The sequence below is a fragment of the Crinia signifera genome, chromosome 1 (genome assembly GCF_055691185.1).
Source record: "Crinia signifera chromosome 1, ASM5569118v1, whole genome shotgun sequence".
Classification (NCBI taxonomy): domain Eukaryota; kingdom Metazoa; phylum Chordata; class Amphibia; order Anura; family Myobatrachidae; genus Crinia; species Crinia signifera.
Genome location: NC_139217.1, coordinates 333,504,485 through 333,523,180, shown reverse-complemented (window position 1 = coordinate 333,523,180; position 18,696 = coordinate 333,504,485). Strand labels below are relative to the sequence as shown.

At 43.2% G+C, this 18,696-nt stretch overlaps 1 protein-coding gene across 2 annotated transcripts in view; it reads right to left on the bottom strand.

Moving 5' to 3' along the window:
- Positions 1–317: 317 nt before the first annotated feature.
- Positions 318–18,696, bottom strand: part of NDRG2 (NDRG family member 2) — a 40,440-nt gene continuing 22,061 nt past the window's right edge. The window contains exons 5-17 of one of the 2 annotated variants that reach the window (XM_083145276.1): positions 18,077–18,197; positions 17,887–17,949; positions 17,728–17,788; positions 15,280–15,366; positions 14,922–14,978; positions 14,739–14,842; positions 13,026–13,070; positions 12,889–12,940; positions 12,757–12,804; positions 12,305–12,340; positions 11,006–11,057; positions 3,384–3,417; positions 318–2,614 (exon numbers count right to left, since the gene is read on the bottom strand). In XM_083145276.1, the coding sequence (XP_083001402.1) occupies positions 2,443–2,614; positions 3,384–3,417; positions 11,006–11,057; positions 12,305–12,340; positions 12,757–12,804; positions 12,889–12,940; positions 13,026–13,070; positions 14,739–14,842; positions 14,922–14,978; positions 15,280–15,366; positions 17,728–17,788; positions 17,887–17,949; positions 18,077–18,197 (932 nt within the window). In that variant the 3' untranslated portion in view covers positions 318–2,442. The remainder of the gene's footprint in view (positions 2,615–3,383; positions 3,418–11,005; positions 11,058–12,304; positions 12,341–12,756; positions 12,805–12,888; positions 12,941–13,025; positions 13,071–14,738; positions 14,843–14,921; positions 14,979–15,279; positions 15,367–17,727; positions 17,789–17,886; positions 17,950–18,076; positions 18,198–18,696) is intronic. The other variant, XM_083145277.1, reaches the window with a different exon arrangement.

The window sequence follows — 18,696 nt, the reverse complement described above, 5'->3', positions numbered from 1 at the left end:
TGAAGGCATTCATCCAGCCTGGCATTTGTGCATAAAAAGGCTTTTCTATTTAACTCCTCTTTAGGTGTATGGACATTAACGCCTCATCAGCCTCTAAGAGTTTCCCACTATTCTTATTCGAACTTACATCTTTCTTTAGGAACTTGCAAGCTAAACCTAGCACAGAATTGTAATGCGTCTCATTGCTGCAAATCTGCAGTACAGATACATATATCAAACTACTGTCTCAAGGACCGATGTCATTATTTTATTCAGTTACCAGTACTGTTACACCATATAATCACATTTTGAAAGTACAATAAAAAAAAATTGAAAGCCTTTGTTTAATATTTTATTTTTCAGTGTGAGGGAAAAATAAAACAGATCAGGAACAACAAAATAAATTCTATACAGAATGCCCCCTTCTGTACATCCACCATCTGAAAATCCAAGCAAGGCATAACATTGCCCATTCTCATCTGCCCGTTACATGTAAAAGATGGATAGGTCACTCTTCCAAATGGAGAACGTTCTCTTTAGTGGAACCTTTGGTGTGGGGTTGTGTGCTTGTAAGATACAGGAAGGCAGCAACTTGGCACAAACTGCCTTGCCCTTTATTCTGTGCTGCATAGGTTTACTACGCTCAATGCTTTGCTGCGCTTGTAAGTAGCCAGTAAGTCATATGGCAGGATGTAGCAAGCCTTGGAGATAAAATGGAGTCATTGCTCAAAGAAACCAATCGGCTCTTAACCATCATTTCAAATACTGATCGATAAATGAGTTGGGAGCCTATTGGCTGCTTGGGGCAATTACTCTCCAAGTCTTGATACATCTCCAATGCCATATTGTTTCGTTATATGTAGCAATAATATTACAGCTATAAAACCACACCTACAGTTTAGAGCATCAAATCAGTAAATGATTGTGAAAAATAAAGAGAAAATCCATTTGTCAGCACACTAGGTGGGGCTGGAAAGCCAAGGCTTGCCCACCCCATTTCTCACAAGTGTAACTCTTCTAAATCCATACACATTATTAAAATTAAAAAAGGATTTTATTTTAAAATATACATAATTCATAAAGTAGCATGTGCCTTTAATGTAAGAAATATGCATGACAATCCTCCCTAAATTAAAATGTATGTATACATAGATTCTGTTTTTCTGTGTGTGCTGAAGAAGTGGTCAGGGACAAGCAGTCAACACCAATATAATGATCTAGGGTGTTATGTTGGCACAATACACACAATACTGAGCATTTCATTAACTTAATCCTGTTTTGAATTTGGCATGAGCAGGTAATCTTAATTGCCGAGTATACAAATATGGGAGTTCGCAGACTCCTGGCAAGAATGGCTGATGTCTGGTGAAACGGTTGCCCCCAAACCGAACATTCATTTCTAATACAGACACCAAATGTTAATCTACCACTGCGCTTCTGCCTGGACAGCAGGTAGTAGCATCACGTGTGTGCTGATAACAGAGTTGTTCTTGGTAGAATGCCGATTCAAACATGGAGGACCGTGACATCTCTAACCTTATCACTATACACGCCCCTCACCAATCTACACCTTTAATTAGGAAAAAAAAAGCCTCTATCATGTGTTCTATCTACATGTATTTTTTTGTTTTACAAGAGTAACTGCTAGTCTAACCTAATAGAGTAATGATACCCCTAAGACTCACAGAAGCGACCTTGAGCAAGTGGCAGCAGGTAAGAGTTACTGCAACATAAAGAAAAAAAAAAAGTTGACCTAATCCTACAACTGCAAGGTAAAGGGCATCGTGTACAGTAAAGAAGAGCAGCTCTAAGCATCTTGGTAGCATTCAAAGCCTCCATTGTGCTGCAATCTTTACAGTGACCTCAAGAATTCTAAAAGTATTCCAGTGGTTGGACCTTTGAGATCTGCCCCCACAAGATTCTCAGCCCCCTGACTTACTCCTGGGCATCGAGAGTGTTAGGAGGTGATGTGACTCCAAATGACAACATCTTGTTATGTGCCAGGGAAGAGGGATGACGAAGCTTGTTAGGGTAACAAATGTGATTCAGAAAAACACATGGAGGAGCGATGTAAAAGCTGTCCTGTAGTCTGCGTGACTATGGATAGTTTGACAAAGGGGAGGACAACAGGAAGAGAAAACAAGTTCAGAAGAAATACATGGAAGAAGAAAGCATTAGTATCTAGCTACCCCAAGCTCAGGTTAGTCTATACATCTATAGTCTAAAGCAAGGCAAGAAAACCCTGCAAGTTTCTTTACAAAGGTATACGAATTGTAAATATAAAATAAGAAAAGGCAAAGTGATCAGAAAAAAAGGACAATAAAAATCTTGAAATAGGAGAGAAAGAGACAGGTACAGACATCTTGTTATCTTCCATGTGAAGACTGGGTTTTGTTTTTAGTTTTCTAATTAGCACAATTAGCTCTGCTAAAATGCCTTTCCCCTCACGCAGAGTGGGAGCGATCACATGTCCCCAGCATTATGACTTCTCAGCAGGTCACCTCCGTGAACGTTCCGGTTGGTCCTCCCCCCGATTCGCTGCTCTGGGACAGGGTACGAGAGCGTGAGCGATTCCCCTCGCTGGAAAGAGAGGCGGTTCGGGAGCGTGACAGACGAGTCATGCAGGAGGAAGCCACTGAAATAAAAGAATGAGGTTAGCAGCGGAATCAGTAAGATGGGCTACAACCAAAGATATATTATGAATTAGATATAGTTTGGGAGCTTTCTCCAGCACTGGCTAAATTGCTGAAATACATATACACAGTACAATACAGAGCATTTTCCCCACTGCTACAGGAATTGCCATACTCCATTTACACTTAAAAAAACACATCTGCATTGTTCTTTAAGGACTACATATTGCAATCTTAAGTACATGATTCAATATTGTGGTTTCAAATCGTATTAATAAATAAAATGCATTTGTTGATATTATGTTCCACAAGTTTGAGGATCCTTTCTCTCCTGTCATAACAGATAATGCAAGTTAGAAAGGAAGAGTGACATCACAGTGACATTCAATAAACATGAGAGACTGTGGGGCTGGTGGGATATTGGAGATTACAGGTCAGCAGTCTACTAGCCATGCTTGCAGGTAATAGGTAAATATCACAGGGTAATCATTTGCTAAATAAGAACTTTGTTGATTATAGCTTTAATACATATAAAACCTAGTATTGTTGGCTCGAACACTAAAAGCATTACAGCTAGGTATCAAGGTGTCTTGTCACAAAAAACATATACTGTAGGTGTATAGTGATATGCACACAGTAGGTGAGGCAAGTGTTCATGCCTAAGAACCTGGACAGAAGCTGGGTGAGAAAAGGCAGCAAGGGTGCAAGGACCAAGAGCAGTGAGGTAGGAGAGGGTGGTGGGATTGACAAGTTCTTCAAAAGATACTTCACCCTGTACTGCGCCTCTTATCCAGGATGTGGGGGACTGGGGAGAAGAAATAGCAAGACAAATAAAAACTTCTGGTACTAAGGAGATAATCATCAATGGGAGAGCCTGTCAGGATTGTCTCATCTTCCATTACATAAGAGGAAGATAATAGTCTCACGAAAAAAGTAGGAATAATATCGGTCACTTGAGAATGTCCAGGGCCGGGAGCATTATTTTACAGGTAGTAATAATGTGAAGTGTCTCTCCAGAAAGCCCACAGATGGAGCACCTCTGGGAATGCTAGGTGGACTTCGGGACAAGTCTGTTGTTTCTGTCTCTGACCCATTCATCTTCACTTGTCTGTTTCCAGACCGAACCGAGCCACAAAGAGGATTTGTTAAAAATGAAATGCTCTTGGTGGTTGACAAATGAAACAGAACTCAGAAGGAGGATAACATACTTCTACCACACCTTGTCTGCAAACATTTATTAGTACACCCAGAATGTGGAGTCTGATGCTTTGTACGCCTACAGGCTTGGATAGTCACACCCTGTTTGTGTAATGTATCACTCTCAGGGCAGATTGGAAGATGGTAATGGATGGTATAATGGTTAGCATTACTGACACTCAGCACGAAGACACAGGTTTTATTCCCACCACAACACTGTGGAGTTTATTCTCCCCGTACTTGCATGGGTTTCCTCTGGGTTCTCCTGTTTCCCCACACAACTAAAAATATATTGATAGGGACATGGTCGTTAGGTCAACATACACTGGGTCTACCACTGAAGGTAATCAGGCCTAAGGTCGACATGCATATTAAAATGACATGGGTTTTTTAACTTTCTTGGGCGCCGACAGGCGGTATTTCATACCCTACCATCCCCTAGGGCAGGCATTCCCAACCACGGTCCTCAAGGCACACCAACCGTGCAGGTTTTAGTGATATCCAGGCTTCTGCACAGATGGTTCAATCAGAATCCCTCAGATACTAATTAAGTCACCTGTGCTCAAGCCTGGATATCTACAAAACCTGCACTGTTGGTGTGCCTTGAGGACTGTGGTTGGGAATGCCTGCCCTAGGGTCGTGGAGGGAAGAATAGAATAGTTTGCCATAGAGAGCGGGGACGCGGTGCACCGATACAGTGTCCATGTCGACTATGTTGACATTTGGTTCAAAAAACATGAAATAAATGACAAACTTTTGACTGTCAACCTTCATAATGGCGACCTAATGCTTGTGATGACCTTTTGACCCTGTCGATCTTCAGTGGTCGACCCAATGACCCATACCCGGTTAATTAGCTCCGGACATAAATTAACCCAAATGTGTGTTTGTTTATGGGCAGGCTATATATAGGGCAAAAAAGGGATAAATAGCAGAGCGCTGGAAAAAGTGATTTGTCCTTGCTGCCGTCTAGGGGGGATACTCAACCCCTCTTGAAAAAAGGTTACCAATAGAAATAAAGTAGGCGGCGCTAAAGGACACTATAGACACATAATATTATAATAAAAAAGTACAAATTTATTTAAACAATGATCACAATAATCAATCAGTTAAAAAACTGAAAACACCGGCCGGTGATTTATATGGTTAAAAAACCTAATGGTGCATAGATATCGATTTCAAAGCATCTCCAGGTATGCTGGATGCGGTTTGCACAAAAGAGAGGAGATTGTGCGGTATTTTTGCTCTCCTATATGAAGCACATGTATTTTTGCAAAGCTTTATAGGCAATCAAGGTATACATAGGGTTAATTACTGGCAGTCTTTAGTGCAAAGCAGTGTTAGTCTGGTAATAGAGGCTCAGATAGCGTTTCAGACAGACATACTTCTTTTATGCACAGCCAAGGGTTAATTTCCAGCCAAACATTATAACTCAGTCATTAGAGCCACAAATAAGCTTGAAGATGTTAGAAAGCTTTGTTAGTAAATGGATGCAAAAAGATATACTTATGCTCCGTTTGTAATCCACTGTTGGGGAGTTGATTCTGTTGCCCACGCCTGGAGAGGGTTCACGGCTGTTAGAGCTTGTCAGCCTTGTCACGAACGCGCTACTCCGGCTTCCGGGTCTCCAAAAATACCGCACAATCTCCTCTCTTTTGTGCAAACCGCATCCAGCATACCTGGAGATGCTTTGAAATCGATATCTATGCACCATTAGGTTTTTTAACCATATAAATCACCGGCCGGTGTTTTCAGTTTTTTAAGGCTATATAGGGCTCTTATCTGCCATCAACTTCTAGGTTTCAATGCTGTGAATGGAGTTGCTCTGCTGAGGACACAGTCTGTGCAGACAGTACATATTGTGCAGCTGCAGCAGCTCTTGTTACAGAGGAACCAGGGTCAGGTATCTCTAATACCCATTTCACATTGCAAATAACAATTTTGTACTTCCATTAAATCCTTTCCTCCGAGTCCACTGGTGGCACTGGAGTGCTTTACAGTGGGGAATAGAAGGCGACCACAAGGAGCATGGGCACTTTAAATATTAAACAGTGTGGCTAGCTTCCCCCCAAAACAGTCTTGAGCAATTGTGCCCAGAGGGAGCTGGAAGAAAACATACTTCCGAGAGGAGGTTAACATCACACAACAATAACACAACATAACAGAAAAGTAGTGAAAGTAATGTGAACAAAAAATAAACGAATAATGAAAACCACACAAACAAGGGAGTTCCAAACACACAAGTGGAATCATCCCTGGCAGGAAACTTTCAATAACTGAAGGTTACCAAGAACAAATTGAAGAACAGCGCCGCGAGGACGTCCAGGGCCACATGTGGACTTGAAGAAAAGGATTTCACGTAAGTACAAAAGCTTGTTTCTCATTCATCCACTAGGTGGCACTGGAATGCTTTACAGTGGGGTCATCCCAAAGCTCTCATTAGAGGAGGGAAGACGCTAGGATCCCTGTAATACAGAGCGACCAAACTGGAAGCCAGAGGCCGTAAAAGGAGTCAAAGCGGTAGAACCGAACAAAAGTCTCGACCAAGTAGCAGCACAGCAGAGCTGCTGAATGGACACTCCACAGGCAGCCGCCCAAGAGGGTCCCACAGAGCGAGTGGAATGTGCAGATATAGAAGAAGGTGGAGGCAGAGAGGCTGCCACATAAGCCTGGCATATGACCAGGCAAATTCACAGAGCCAAAGTCTGCTTGGAAGCCAGCCAACCTGGCTTAGCAGCATCATAAAGGACAAACAAGGCATCTGACTTGTGGACAGACTGCGTTCTGTCCACATGAATGCGGAGTGCCCGCACCACATCCAGCAGCTTGGAGTCATGGTCTTCCTTATGAAAAGCCGGAACCACAATCGATTGATTGATATGAAAAGCGGTCACAACCTTGGGAAGGAAAGAAAGACTGTTGCGAAGCTCCGCTCGATCCTCATGAAATACCAGGTAAGGAGGACGACCAGATCAAGTCCGACACTCCTCCAGCGGACGCCAAAGCGAGCAGTAAATAAGTCTTCCATGTGAGATATTTTTAGGTCCACAGATTTCAGAGGTTCAAACAGACCAAAAGTTAGAACAAGATCCAAATTCCACAGAGCCGTGGGAGTACAGAAGGGTGATTGAATCCTCAACACCCGCTGGAAGAAGGTTTGTTACCTGGGTAATACCAGCCTCTGTTGGAAGAAAACCGAAAAGGCAGATACCTGCACTTTTAGAGACTCAAGCTGTAAACCCACCTACCTTGAAAGTAGATTGAGAGACCTGATGACTCACACCAGGAAACATACGATGGTAACGGGCGGACGTAAACTGTTTCCTAGCACTCATCAGGGTAGGGATAACGGCAGAGGGAATCCCAGCTTTCCTTAAGATGGACCTCTCAACACCCACGTTGTTAAATGAAGATGCCCTAAGTCCGGATAAACAAAGAGGTCTTAAGACAGCAGGTCATCCTGCAATGGTAGAGGCCATGGCTTGACAGAAGAGATATAAGGCTGGTATACCAAGTTCTGCATGGCCATTCCGGCACTATGAGGAGACCTGTCACCCTCTCCCTGTGTATGCACTTGAGAATCCAAGGCAACAGTGGGAATGGAGGAAAGGATCTCTTGTGCGAGCACAATAAAGAGGCAGTTGAACATTGTGGTGCGATGCCATCATGTCTATCAGAGGAAACCCTCAACGCCTCAACAGCCTCTGCAACAGCTGAGGATGAAGACACCCCTCTTCCTGGTGGACATCCTGCCAACTGAGGTAGTTGGCCTCCCAGGTCTCTACGCCTGGTATAAAGACCGCTGAAATCACCTCGGCATGGGCCTGTGCCCAGAGCAGAATCCAACTTACCTCTTTCATGGCCGTGCGACTGCCTCCTTGCTTTTTATGTAGGCCACTGCTGTGGCATAGACGGACTGCACTCTGATAGCTCAACCCTGAAGAAGGGCCTGTGTCTGTATCAGTGCATAGACCATCGATCAAAGCCACTGATGGAGAAAAGAGCCTCCTTCGTTGTCCACCAACCTTGAACTGGCAGTAACCACTCCCCAACCCAGGAGACTTGAGTCTGTGGTGAGAAGGGTCCAGTCCCAGATACCGAAGCACTTCCCCTGGAGGAGATTCGCTGATGTGAGCCACCAAATCAGAGATAGGCGAGCATTTGGAGACAGTGTCACCGTTTGCTGGAGGGACAGATGAGAACCGGACCACTGACGGAGAAGACACAGTTGGAAAGAGCGGTAGCAAAACCGTCCGTTCTGAACCGCCTCGAATGCAGCCACCAGCTTGCCTAGAAGGGGGGTGCAAAGATGGACTGAGACCAGTTTGTACCTAACAGACCAAGAACAGAAAAGAGCAAACCTTGTCCTGAGGCAATAAGACTCTCTGGGAGGGATGTGTCCATGATCATCCCAAAAATAGCAGCCTCTGTGAGGGCTGACGCTGCGATTTCTGGAAAATGAGAATCCACCCGTAATGTACTAGGGTGCTCTGTCAACTGGATGTTGTGCATCAGAATCTCTGGTGTATCTGTTTTCAGGAGGAGATCGGCTAAGTAAGGTACTAACATTATACCTTGCGCCAGAAGAAGCTCCATTTATCACTGCCATGACCTTTGTGAAGATCCGTGGCGCAGATGATAGGCCAAAGTGCCGGTCTCGGATTGTGAACCGTAGGAACGCCTGGTGAGGTGGACAAATAGGGATGTGCAAGTATGCATCCTTGATGTCCAGGGATACCAAGAATTTTTCCTTTTCCAGACCCACTATCACGGACTGGAGGGACTCCATCCTGAACTTGACGACCTTCAAGAAAGGATTGAGCTGTTTCAGGTTAAGGATGGGCCTGGCGGAACCGTCCGGCTTCAGCACCAGAAACTGACTGGAGTAAAACCCCAGTTTCGGTTGCTCCTGAAGTACCTGAATGACCACCCCCCACATTGAATAGTTCACTGCGAGCTTCCTCCGAGACCTTGCACTAGTCTGGAGAAAAAAAAAAACACGGTTGGGGGGTGTAGTCAAGAGGCTTAACCTGTAACTCAAAACAATTCCCTTACCCAGGCATCCTGACACGAGTGGAGTCAAGTGTCCACAAAGAGCAGAAGACGTGCCCCTACCTTGGGCTATCCCAAGTGGGTCAGATGCCCATCATGGTGAAGGCTTGGCTGAGGTCTTTGGGTCAACATGGGCGGAAGCAAAGGTTCCCCAATCGCGACCTCTGGTTCGTCTAGAGGAGGATCCTCCCTCTTGGATGACATTGAAATCTACAGGCCGGTCAAAGGGAACGAAAAGATGGCCACTGAAGGGTTCTACAGGGGGCCAGGGGAGCAGTTCAAGGCAGAAAAGAAGGAGGAGATTTACCTCCTGTTGCCTGAGAGATCCATTTGTCTAGTTCAGGACCAAATAAAACCTCTCCATTGAAGTGCAAAGCTTCCACAGCCCGCTTAGACAGCCTGCCAGTGGCAGAGCCAAAGAGCTTGATGCGCTAAGACAGACAGGGCTGAAATTATTGACACCACCATACATAAAATTGGTAGAGTCCTCAATGAGATATGTAGCTGCTTCATGACTGTGGTCAGCCAAGACCACCAGGTCACCCGCGGCCGGGTTGGATTGCAAATCTCTGGAAATCTGGCCAGCCCAGACCACCAAAGCTTTGGAAATCCAACAGTCCATATGTGCTGGGCGTTGTAAGACACCGGCAGCAGTATAGATAGTTTTTAATGTTGTTTCTAATTTTCCTTTCTTTAAGAGAAGAAGCCCCTGGATTAGGAAGCACAAACTTCTTTGAGAGTCTGGAAACAGAAGGGTCCACACTCAGGGAAGGCTCACTTAACTACCTGCTATCAGCAGAGAAAGGGTAAGAGGATAAAAAGCTCACGTCACAATCTAAGAGGAGGGAAGTAGAGGGGGAGGAGCTAGCTACACTGTTTAATATTTAAAATTTCCCATGCTCCTTGTGGTTGCTTTTTATTACCCACTGTAAAGTGCTCCAGTGCCACCTAGTGGATGAAGGAGAAATAACCAGGGTTACTGTGTGGTGGTAAAGGGCCTTTTGAAGCAATCCGACTCTGGTTAAAAGAAGTGTTAATCCCGGGTCAGACTAGGTCGCTTTAGCAGTGTGAAAGGTTAACCAGGGTTGAACGACTAGAGTCCCGTTCATACTGTAGTGCAGAGGCAGAATCAGCTCCAAGTGCTGCCTCCTCCCCCACCCAATGATGCTCCGCTCCTGTGTCCAAATTCCAGGTGCGACATGCCATTTGTGATGTGAAAGGGTATAACAATGGTGTATTCATTGCTAGGATGGAGAACTGCTTTCAGCATGATTTTCGCCACGATTCACCGTTTTGCATTCAACATATTTTTAAGGTGAACTGGAAAGTGATCTTTTAAAATAAAATAATTTTTGGTTTTTTTACACATTCGCCAGCAGGGGACCGGGAGCCGCCAAAATTAGTAAGTATATTATTCAAAGCATGGGGAAAACTGGATCCAGTGCCATCTTTCCTTATCGGCAGATTTTATACCATTTCTTCTCCTCGAAACCCTTCTTCCCATGCATCGGATCACATACGTGCTATTTTGGCGGCATTTCTGCTTATTAGTTATGGAATATAATATATATATATCATAATATGAATATGGAAAACCCCATTGTTTTTGTGTAACTTTCATTCAGAAATAATAACACAGATTTATGATTTTACCGGTTAAATCTCTTTCTTCTAGGATCCAGGGTAACACAGGGCTGACACTGGGTATAGGGTTGGATGGATGGACCTGGCACCAAACTAAAAATGGCTGCCTAAGGTGGAGGCGGGGCATAGGGGGAGGAGGAGCCTGGGCTGCCTGGAGGCAAATGTTTAACCGGTTTGATACCAGGTCCATCTGTCCAACCCTATACCCAGTGTCAGACCGGTCTCTCCTATGGAGCGAAGAATAAAAATGTACTGTTTGAAGTACAGAAAGTAACATCTGTTTAGTTATGCTACTTAAGTATTAATGTAGCAGAAATACTGAGGCCTTAAAGGTGCAATGCTCTAAAGCCACTCATTGTGATAGCATTATTTTTGCAAGACAACTTCATTCCAACTATCGAGTTTGCAAACAGCGTAAAAAAATACAACAAAAAAAAAGTACATGTAAGGAGGAGTTGGGAGAGCGGAAGAATAAAAAAATGAATGTCTGCAATACTTACTGTATCCCATTCCCTGCACAAAATACTTGAAAGCCTCAGCGAGCTTCCCAGGCTAAAATGTTATTAAAAGAAAACGATTAAAAAAACACCCACATAAAAATAACAGTACTTACAATGTGCTTAACAATGTTTAATACTTCCAGTCATATACATGAAATAAATGAATAATTTTATAACTTCATCTTTGGCTTTGTACATACATAAAATTATGTTATGTGGTCAGATTTCAGTTCTGGTTATTAATTCATGAAGATTTATTGATACATACATTGACCAACATCTAGGCAGTACTTAACAAATGCCAATAACGTAACACAATGTACAACTAACTTTTGGTATATTGGCTTTGGCAAGTACAGGAGAGATGGATGGGAACAGAACAAAGTGGTTATGTAATACAGATGGAGATATCCTCATCTAGCCCTTTAATAGGATTGAGTAATGATTACTCTGCTAATCCCCTACTGTATTGTTCTATGTATTGTATTGCAGCTGAGAACAATAGGCCTTGCTTGGTGAGACATGGCTCACTATGGTTATCCAGAGATGGCTAGATGAGGATGGCTCCATCTGTATGAGTAACGCCAGAGTTACCCAACCAGTGTGACTGGGGTCCTAATTCAAAGCCCGCAGCAGGAGTGCGGAAATTCCTAGTCAGCGATTTTCGTACTTATGCGCATACACGCATGCTGGAGCGCACATGTCGGAGCACTGAAACGGTGATCGCAGTTTCAGGGCTGGCCTGGGGAGGCAATGAATTTTTCGGAGGTCGGTCTGGACAACACAGGCTTGTCCAATGGTTCAAGAGGAGGGTCGCAGCGGCTGTGCGATGTCAGACATGGCCAGCATGCACCTGGCTTTGCAGCTATCCTTGCTAAACTACAACTGGGTCTGAATCAGGCCCTACACATTGGAGTTGTATTGCATTCTAAAAAACAAATCTTGGCTATACATGAAGGGTACACTTGAATTATTGAGCTATAATTATTATTTCCTATAGCAAGGCCTATTCAGCCACAATTCCACTCACACATCATGCATGGAACGAAATGTGGATATCTGCTCCTCTATGTAACCACACTTCCCCTATCCATAAGCTTGCATGAACAGCAGTTATTATGGGATCAGTCTGAGATCACAGCGCACAGCATTGCATTACTGCTATTCAAAGAAAAGGGCAAACTTTGACTAACTTATTACTTGCAATTAAAAAAGGAACTTATATAGGTTTACAATAGGTTGCTATAGAGCAGTAAACCAGCAGGTCATCACATAGTAATAAAGCAATAGTCATTTTACCTGTGTGATCTGTGGCTGTCCACCAGAATCCGCCATCTAAAGGACAGACAATACAACATCATCACTGTGGACATCCTACCAGGTGGAACATTTTGAGTACCCCCTCTCTCTTTTTCCCATTAAAACGCAGTATATGCATGGAACATGACCTTTTCAGTTGGAGAATACTTCTAACAGGCACAGTTAGCATTCTTCTATTACAGCCCATGACCATGTTGGATTTGGTCTTATATATATATTTTTTTTAGGAATAAACTAATTTAATTCAACACCAACAAATTCTAAATCTTATGACATCACCATTAGGATAGCGGCTTACTGTAGCTACCTAGCGTGTCTTATCTACCTAGTAGATCAATCTCTGAGTTCTCCTCGTTCCTAGGCTTTTCAGGCTCTGACAGCTAACTATAGTGTGCATCAACCTCTTCCTCTTAATCTTTTTTTAAACTCACCTTCAAGAAAGAAGTCTGTGTTGGATCCAGTTTTGAGTTACATTCCACCTACAAGCACAAAGAAGATCACCTGAGAGGACTCACCCACACTTACACATAAACTCACATGAAGTATAAATCCAGTATGCTTACCACTGCATCCTCATGTGGGGCCTGATCGCCAACAACTAGCATCACAGGACACCTACAAAATATCACCAAAAAATAAAATGAGGGGCAAGCAACCAATGACATCCATGAGCCGTACAGAAAAGTAGAGAGAGACTCACTTCAAGGTCACATCACCTCCACGTTCCAAGTTCAGATCTCGACGACTGCAGAACACAGGTAGAGGACAGTGTTGAAATGTGTATAATAATTATGTGTCAAAATAAAACACAAAAAATACGACAGACCAGAATGTTAAAGTTGGTGTAATGATTAGGATTACTGCCTTTAAGTATAGAGGTCTTGCATTTAATTCCCAACATGCCCTATACTTGTGAGGTTTGTATAGCACATGTATAGCATTTTCCAGCTGTTTGGGAAACTGCGCATGCACAGGTCCCATTCTGCGAATGTGTACGATGGGTACTGTGCTTGCATCACTATAATGCGATAGCCACTGCCCCATTTGCGGGGAGGGTGGGGGCGGTGGCTGGCTGGCATTTCTGGGAGTGGCCAAGCCAAGGACTCGCAAGCCACCCTGCAACAGGCAGCATGGGTAAGGTTATACTTACTCAGGCTGCAGTTGTAGAAAGGCATCGCTACTGATAGTCGCGATGTTACTTTAAACTGCAATTGACATACCAGGGGTTTCGGGGGTTATGCACCTCCTCCTGCATTTACATTGCTTATGGATCGCATATGCTGAGCTGCTTTGGGCAGTTTAGCATATATAATCCTTACTGAATTAGGCCCAAACACCTCCACTGGGACAGGGACTAAGGTGAATTACTAAATATTATCTGTAAAGCACTGAGGAATACAAGGATATACTTTTTGTCATGCCAAAATGTGCACACTGATTTTACAGGTTGGAAACAAAATAAAAAGAATGGTGCAATGTATCAACTGGAGGATGGCAAAACCACACTGGCAATTAAAAATAAAAAAAATATATAATAATAAATAATAATAATAATAATAATAAAAACAACACATTATGTAACCCTGTTCTCACCAACTGTCTTATGAAAAGCTGGCCATAAATCTGATTTATTGTCCTTTCCATCTATATATTATTACAAGATCTTTAGTCCAACCAGCCAGATTGGGCCCAATCTTAGATACATATGCAAATCTACTAAAATTACAGTTGGATTGCTAAATTACGGTAAAAATGTAGTCTCTAAAATAAGCTTAGACACACATTATAATCTCTACAACTTTAAATATAGGCTGGCCAAACCTTTTGTTAAGATATACCACGTTTCTATCAAGTTTTCCAGACCACTTAGTGGAGCACAGGTGCAGTCATTATTAATGCATGTTTTTAGACATGTGCTGCAATCAATCCTAACAGACACATTCTACAGAGCCACAGTTGGCTTGGAATCTGCTGGTAGATCTTGAGGTCTGGTTTTATCACATCTGATCTAGAGCATGAATGTAACAACCATCACTGTCAATTAAGTTTGCATTATTAGTGAATGGATTACAGCTTTTAAAATGGTCCCAAATCAGATGCGTTTTTATGAACATTGTAGATTAATAATCACAGGTGTTCTAGTATGAAAACCACATTGGGTCGACCATAAATAATCTGCACATTACTAATCCCACTATACAGTTTGGACCAAGTTGAAGGGCAAATCTGAGTCAATTACAATATCAACAGTTAAATTGGTCACTAAATAATGTATTTGCCTCTAAAGAGTTTATTAAATTCAGACATTATTTTCATTAAACTATTTTGAAATTAGGTGTTCCTATGAATAGATTTGTAAAGATTTCCTTGACCCAAGAGCCTCTATAGAAGATGATGATAAGGATCAGTTTACCTATTGTAGCTGTTCCAGTACAGCTGGTTGTTCATCAGAATAGGGGAGTTTAAGATGCTTGTTTTGTACTGCCGCACAGTGTCTGAATTCCCCGAAATCTCTTCCTGCACAAAGAGAACATATCAGAAAGAGCCCACTCACCAGCAGAGTATTATAGAAGCTTACGGCAGCAGCTCTACTTACTGCACTGAAGAGATGAGACAGAATCATTTCCGGGATCGAGGACGTGAGACCTGTTAGCTGGAGTAGAGAAAGTCACATAACCATATGGTTTAAGAGATAATCACAAGAAGGTTTAGTAAGGGGTGTGTCTTATGAAATGAAACCTAAAGTCAGAGTATACTCAGACTGACAGTTTCAGTCATGGATTTGGAAAACTGAAGATGTATAATAATCACAGGCCGTACACCGAGACACACAGATTGGGAAGCCGATATTAATTTATGTATAACCAAGAATAAACAAGCCTACAGGAAAAAAAAAAAAGACTGTGCTATACTGCGATATATATGGAATGTTCTGAAACCAGGCTCTTACTTACCTTATGTGCTGCCCAGTCCATCCAGCCTTTGGCATTGGGGTCAATATTAAGGAGAACTAGACCTTCCACTGTGTTGGGATGTGACAGCTGTGGGGCGATCAAGAGATGTAACAGGAGAGTGAAAAGACCGGAATTCACCCATTTACCAAGGGCATCAACAATTCATAAAAATAAACAAACCTTGCAAAAATGTTTTAACCATGCTATATTTGGCTGTATTGCTATTTCTGTTCAACTGATAATAATGAGCTGAATGTTTATTGCTACACCATAACTGTACATTTTTACATATTCCCATTACAATACTTGCATTCAACTCTATTGGCCCCAGGTAGTAATGTACAGGCAACACTGGACAGCAGCCCAGGACCCCACAGTACTAGGGGCCTTCGAGCAGGAGCGGGTGGTGGTCGCACAATTACAGCAGTGATGCAGCATTCTATACCGGCCTGGAGCCAAACAGTCACCATGCTAGTTGGTGGATGGCTGGAGCAATCAAATCAGTGCTGACATCCATTCAATGGAGGGTATTCAATGCTGTGGGCGAGCGGTGACAGTGAGCAGAGCTTCCTGCTCGCTGTCACCACTCACCCTGTCAGTATTCAACGCAGCCCCCTCATACGCCAATTTCCCCTCGCTCCATTTTTTGAGCGAGGGGGAATTGGCGTATGCGGCTCCAGAACCAGCGCGACTCGCGACTAAATACAGCGAGTTTTCTGCATTAGCGTCTCGCTGTTTTGGGGAATTCTCGCCGAGGTTTTCCCCAGAACATTGAATAGAGCGAGCGGTCGGCGCGGGGGTTAAACAGCGAGGATCGCTGGTTTTCTGCAATCCTCGCTGTTTAAACCCCTCGCCGGCCGCATTGAATACCTGCCACTGTGTGAAAGCAAGTAGAGAGAGACTAGGGGGTATATTCAATGCATGTCGAAACGGCCGTCTTGCCAAAGAGACGCAAGTTTTCAACATGAATAGATCGGAAGGGGTTACAACCTATTCATTGCTATCTGGGATTTTTTTCGGAAATTCAAAATCTTCCAACATGCTGGAAACCAGGTGGATTGACAGAATAGCCGATAATCCACCTGCTTTTGAAAGAAACACAGCCTAAACCATAAGGTCCCCAACACTGGCTGGGTGAGCATCAATCTGCAGCCAAATCAGACGTCTGATTTGGATGCTGCATTGAATATTGGATGCCGGATCCATTCCAGAAAAATAATTTCATAATGGATCTGGCATCAATTGAATATATACCGGAGTGTGAAGATGGGCGGGTTAGGATTTGTTTTTGGGGGGTATGGATCATTGGACAGACAGCAACTAGGTCGACAAGCATTCAGTCAACATGTAGAAAGGTCAACATGGGTTAGGTCGACATGGGGAAGGTGGACAGTCAAAAGGACAACATTGTCATGAATGTCAACACAGTCCACATGGACACTGAAACGTACCACCGCATCCCCTTGCATGGCTCGCTGCGCTCGGCACTTTATTTTATTCTCCCACCACAACCTAGTGGATGGTAGGGCATGATAAACTGCCTGTTGGCACATGTCTGCTCAAAAAAAAAGGGAAAAAAAATCCCATGTTGACCTTCCCCATATGGATCTAATGACCCTGTCGACATTCCTGCATGTCGACCTAATGCTTGTAGACCTAGTGACCGTATCCTTTTTTTTTTTATTGGTTCCTGTGAATGGGCGATTAATTTACCAAGGGACTACAATGCTGTTAGACATTGCTAATCAGCCCATTGGTCTTCTTGGCCAAGTCAGTCCTTATCCTACCCGCTTTCACAGACCCCAACCCTGGAAACTCACGTAACTGGTAGTGTGCGATGACTGACTTTGTATAGCAAAGGTATAGGTACACAAGCTGCAATTTAATCCACTTTACCCTTACCCTGCCTGTGTGATATTAATTTCCCTCTCTAATGCAGAAATTGTACAATTAATATTAGAAACTCAGCTTTCAGAAGTCAATGAACAAAGTGGACCTGCTGGCTGGCAGAGGTGGTGCAGTATGGCAGAATCATCCATAAGGGCAGTTCTTACTGTATAACTAAGCCATTCATAGATATAGGAACACCAAAATTGCAATTTATAAAATTTACTAACCGATAACATGGGGTTAACGGTAGGTAGTTGGAGGAATAATAACAGTACTTAATAGTGGGGCGTGAATAATGAGGAATCCCCATTCATTTAGAGATGGAAATAGAAGAGTACGTACAAACTAAGCAGCACTGACTATCACAACACAGTGATCAGAAATAAATACGGTCAAGGTGTTTAACAGATGGAAATGAACAGGTATGACAGGATTCACATTTTGCAGTGCAGGCAAATCTAAATTGTTAGGTTTTGTAATAATCTAAAGCTATAGGAACAAAACCTGTGATAGTGAAGATAGTCCTGTAGACATTAATTCCTAGGCAGTGGCATTTACCGTATATCTGGCAAGGACGTAAGCGCCGGCACCTACACCAATCCCAATAATACTGGGGAAACTGCAGTACAGAAAGAGATGGAAATCATTACATACTGTACATCTCAGGAAAGGAAAGAGCAATGTGCATTGCTGATGTGTGTATATGGGATCACTCACTTCAGGTATTGCAGCACACATGGGATGGTTTCAGCCAGCTGATCCAGTGATGGATACTGATACCTATATGATGCAGAGGCAAAAATGAGTGACTTAGTCCCAGGCAGAGCAACGTATCTTGTAATACATACATAAGGCGGCAGAACAAGAGGGACATTTGGTAGGAGTAGATTCCAGGTGCACAGCTTACCCAACAGGATAGACAGCTGCCCCCTCCTCTTGTCCTGGAGCATCAATGTGGCAAACGACAAAATTCTTCACAATCTCATACATGTCCTCATAATTAAAGAGTGTTTCAAAGCACATTTTATCTAAGAAAAGACAAGACACATAAGGGAGTCATAAGATAAAGAAAGCCTCAGATGAAAGTGATCTTGAATTATATATTACAGTTTCTGACCTAACCCACGGTGTCTAATTGTGGCCAGTCTAATGACTCCAGTCTCAAAAAGGTCGGCATGGGGTTTTTCGCATTTTTTTCCGGAACCAACATGTGCCGACTGGCGGTATTTCATGCCCTACCATCCACTAGGGCCTTGATGGCTAACCTTGACACTCCAGATGTTGCTGAACTACACATCTCAGCATGCTCTGCTTCAGTTTTGCAATTTGGCCATGCTAAATCTGATGCAGAGCATGCTGGGATGTGTAGTTCAACAACAGCTGGAGTGTAAAAAGTTAGCCATCAAGGCACTAGGGCGTGGTGGGAGAATAAAATAGTGTGCCAAACCCAGCGAGGTACTGAGCCAGAAGCATGGCAAATGCGGTGCTACATTTCAAAGTCCATGTCGACATTCGGTGGGGGACCTG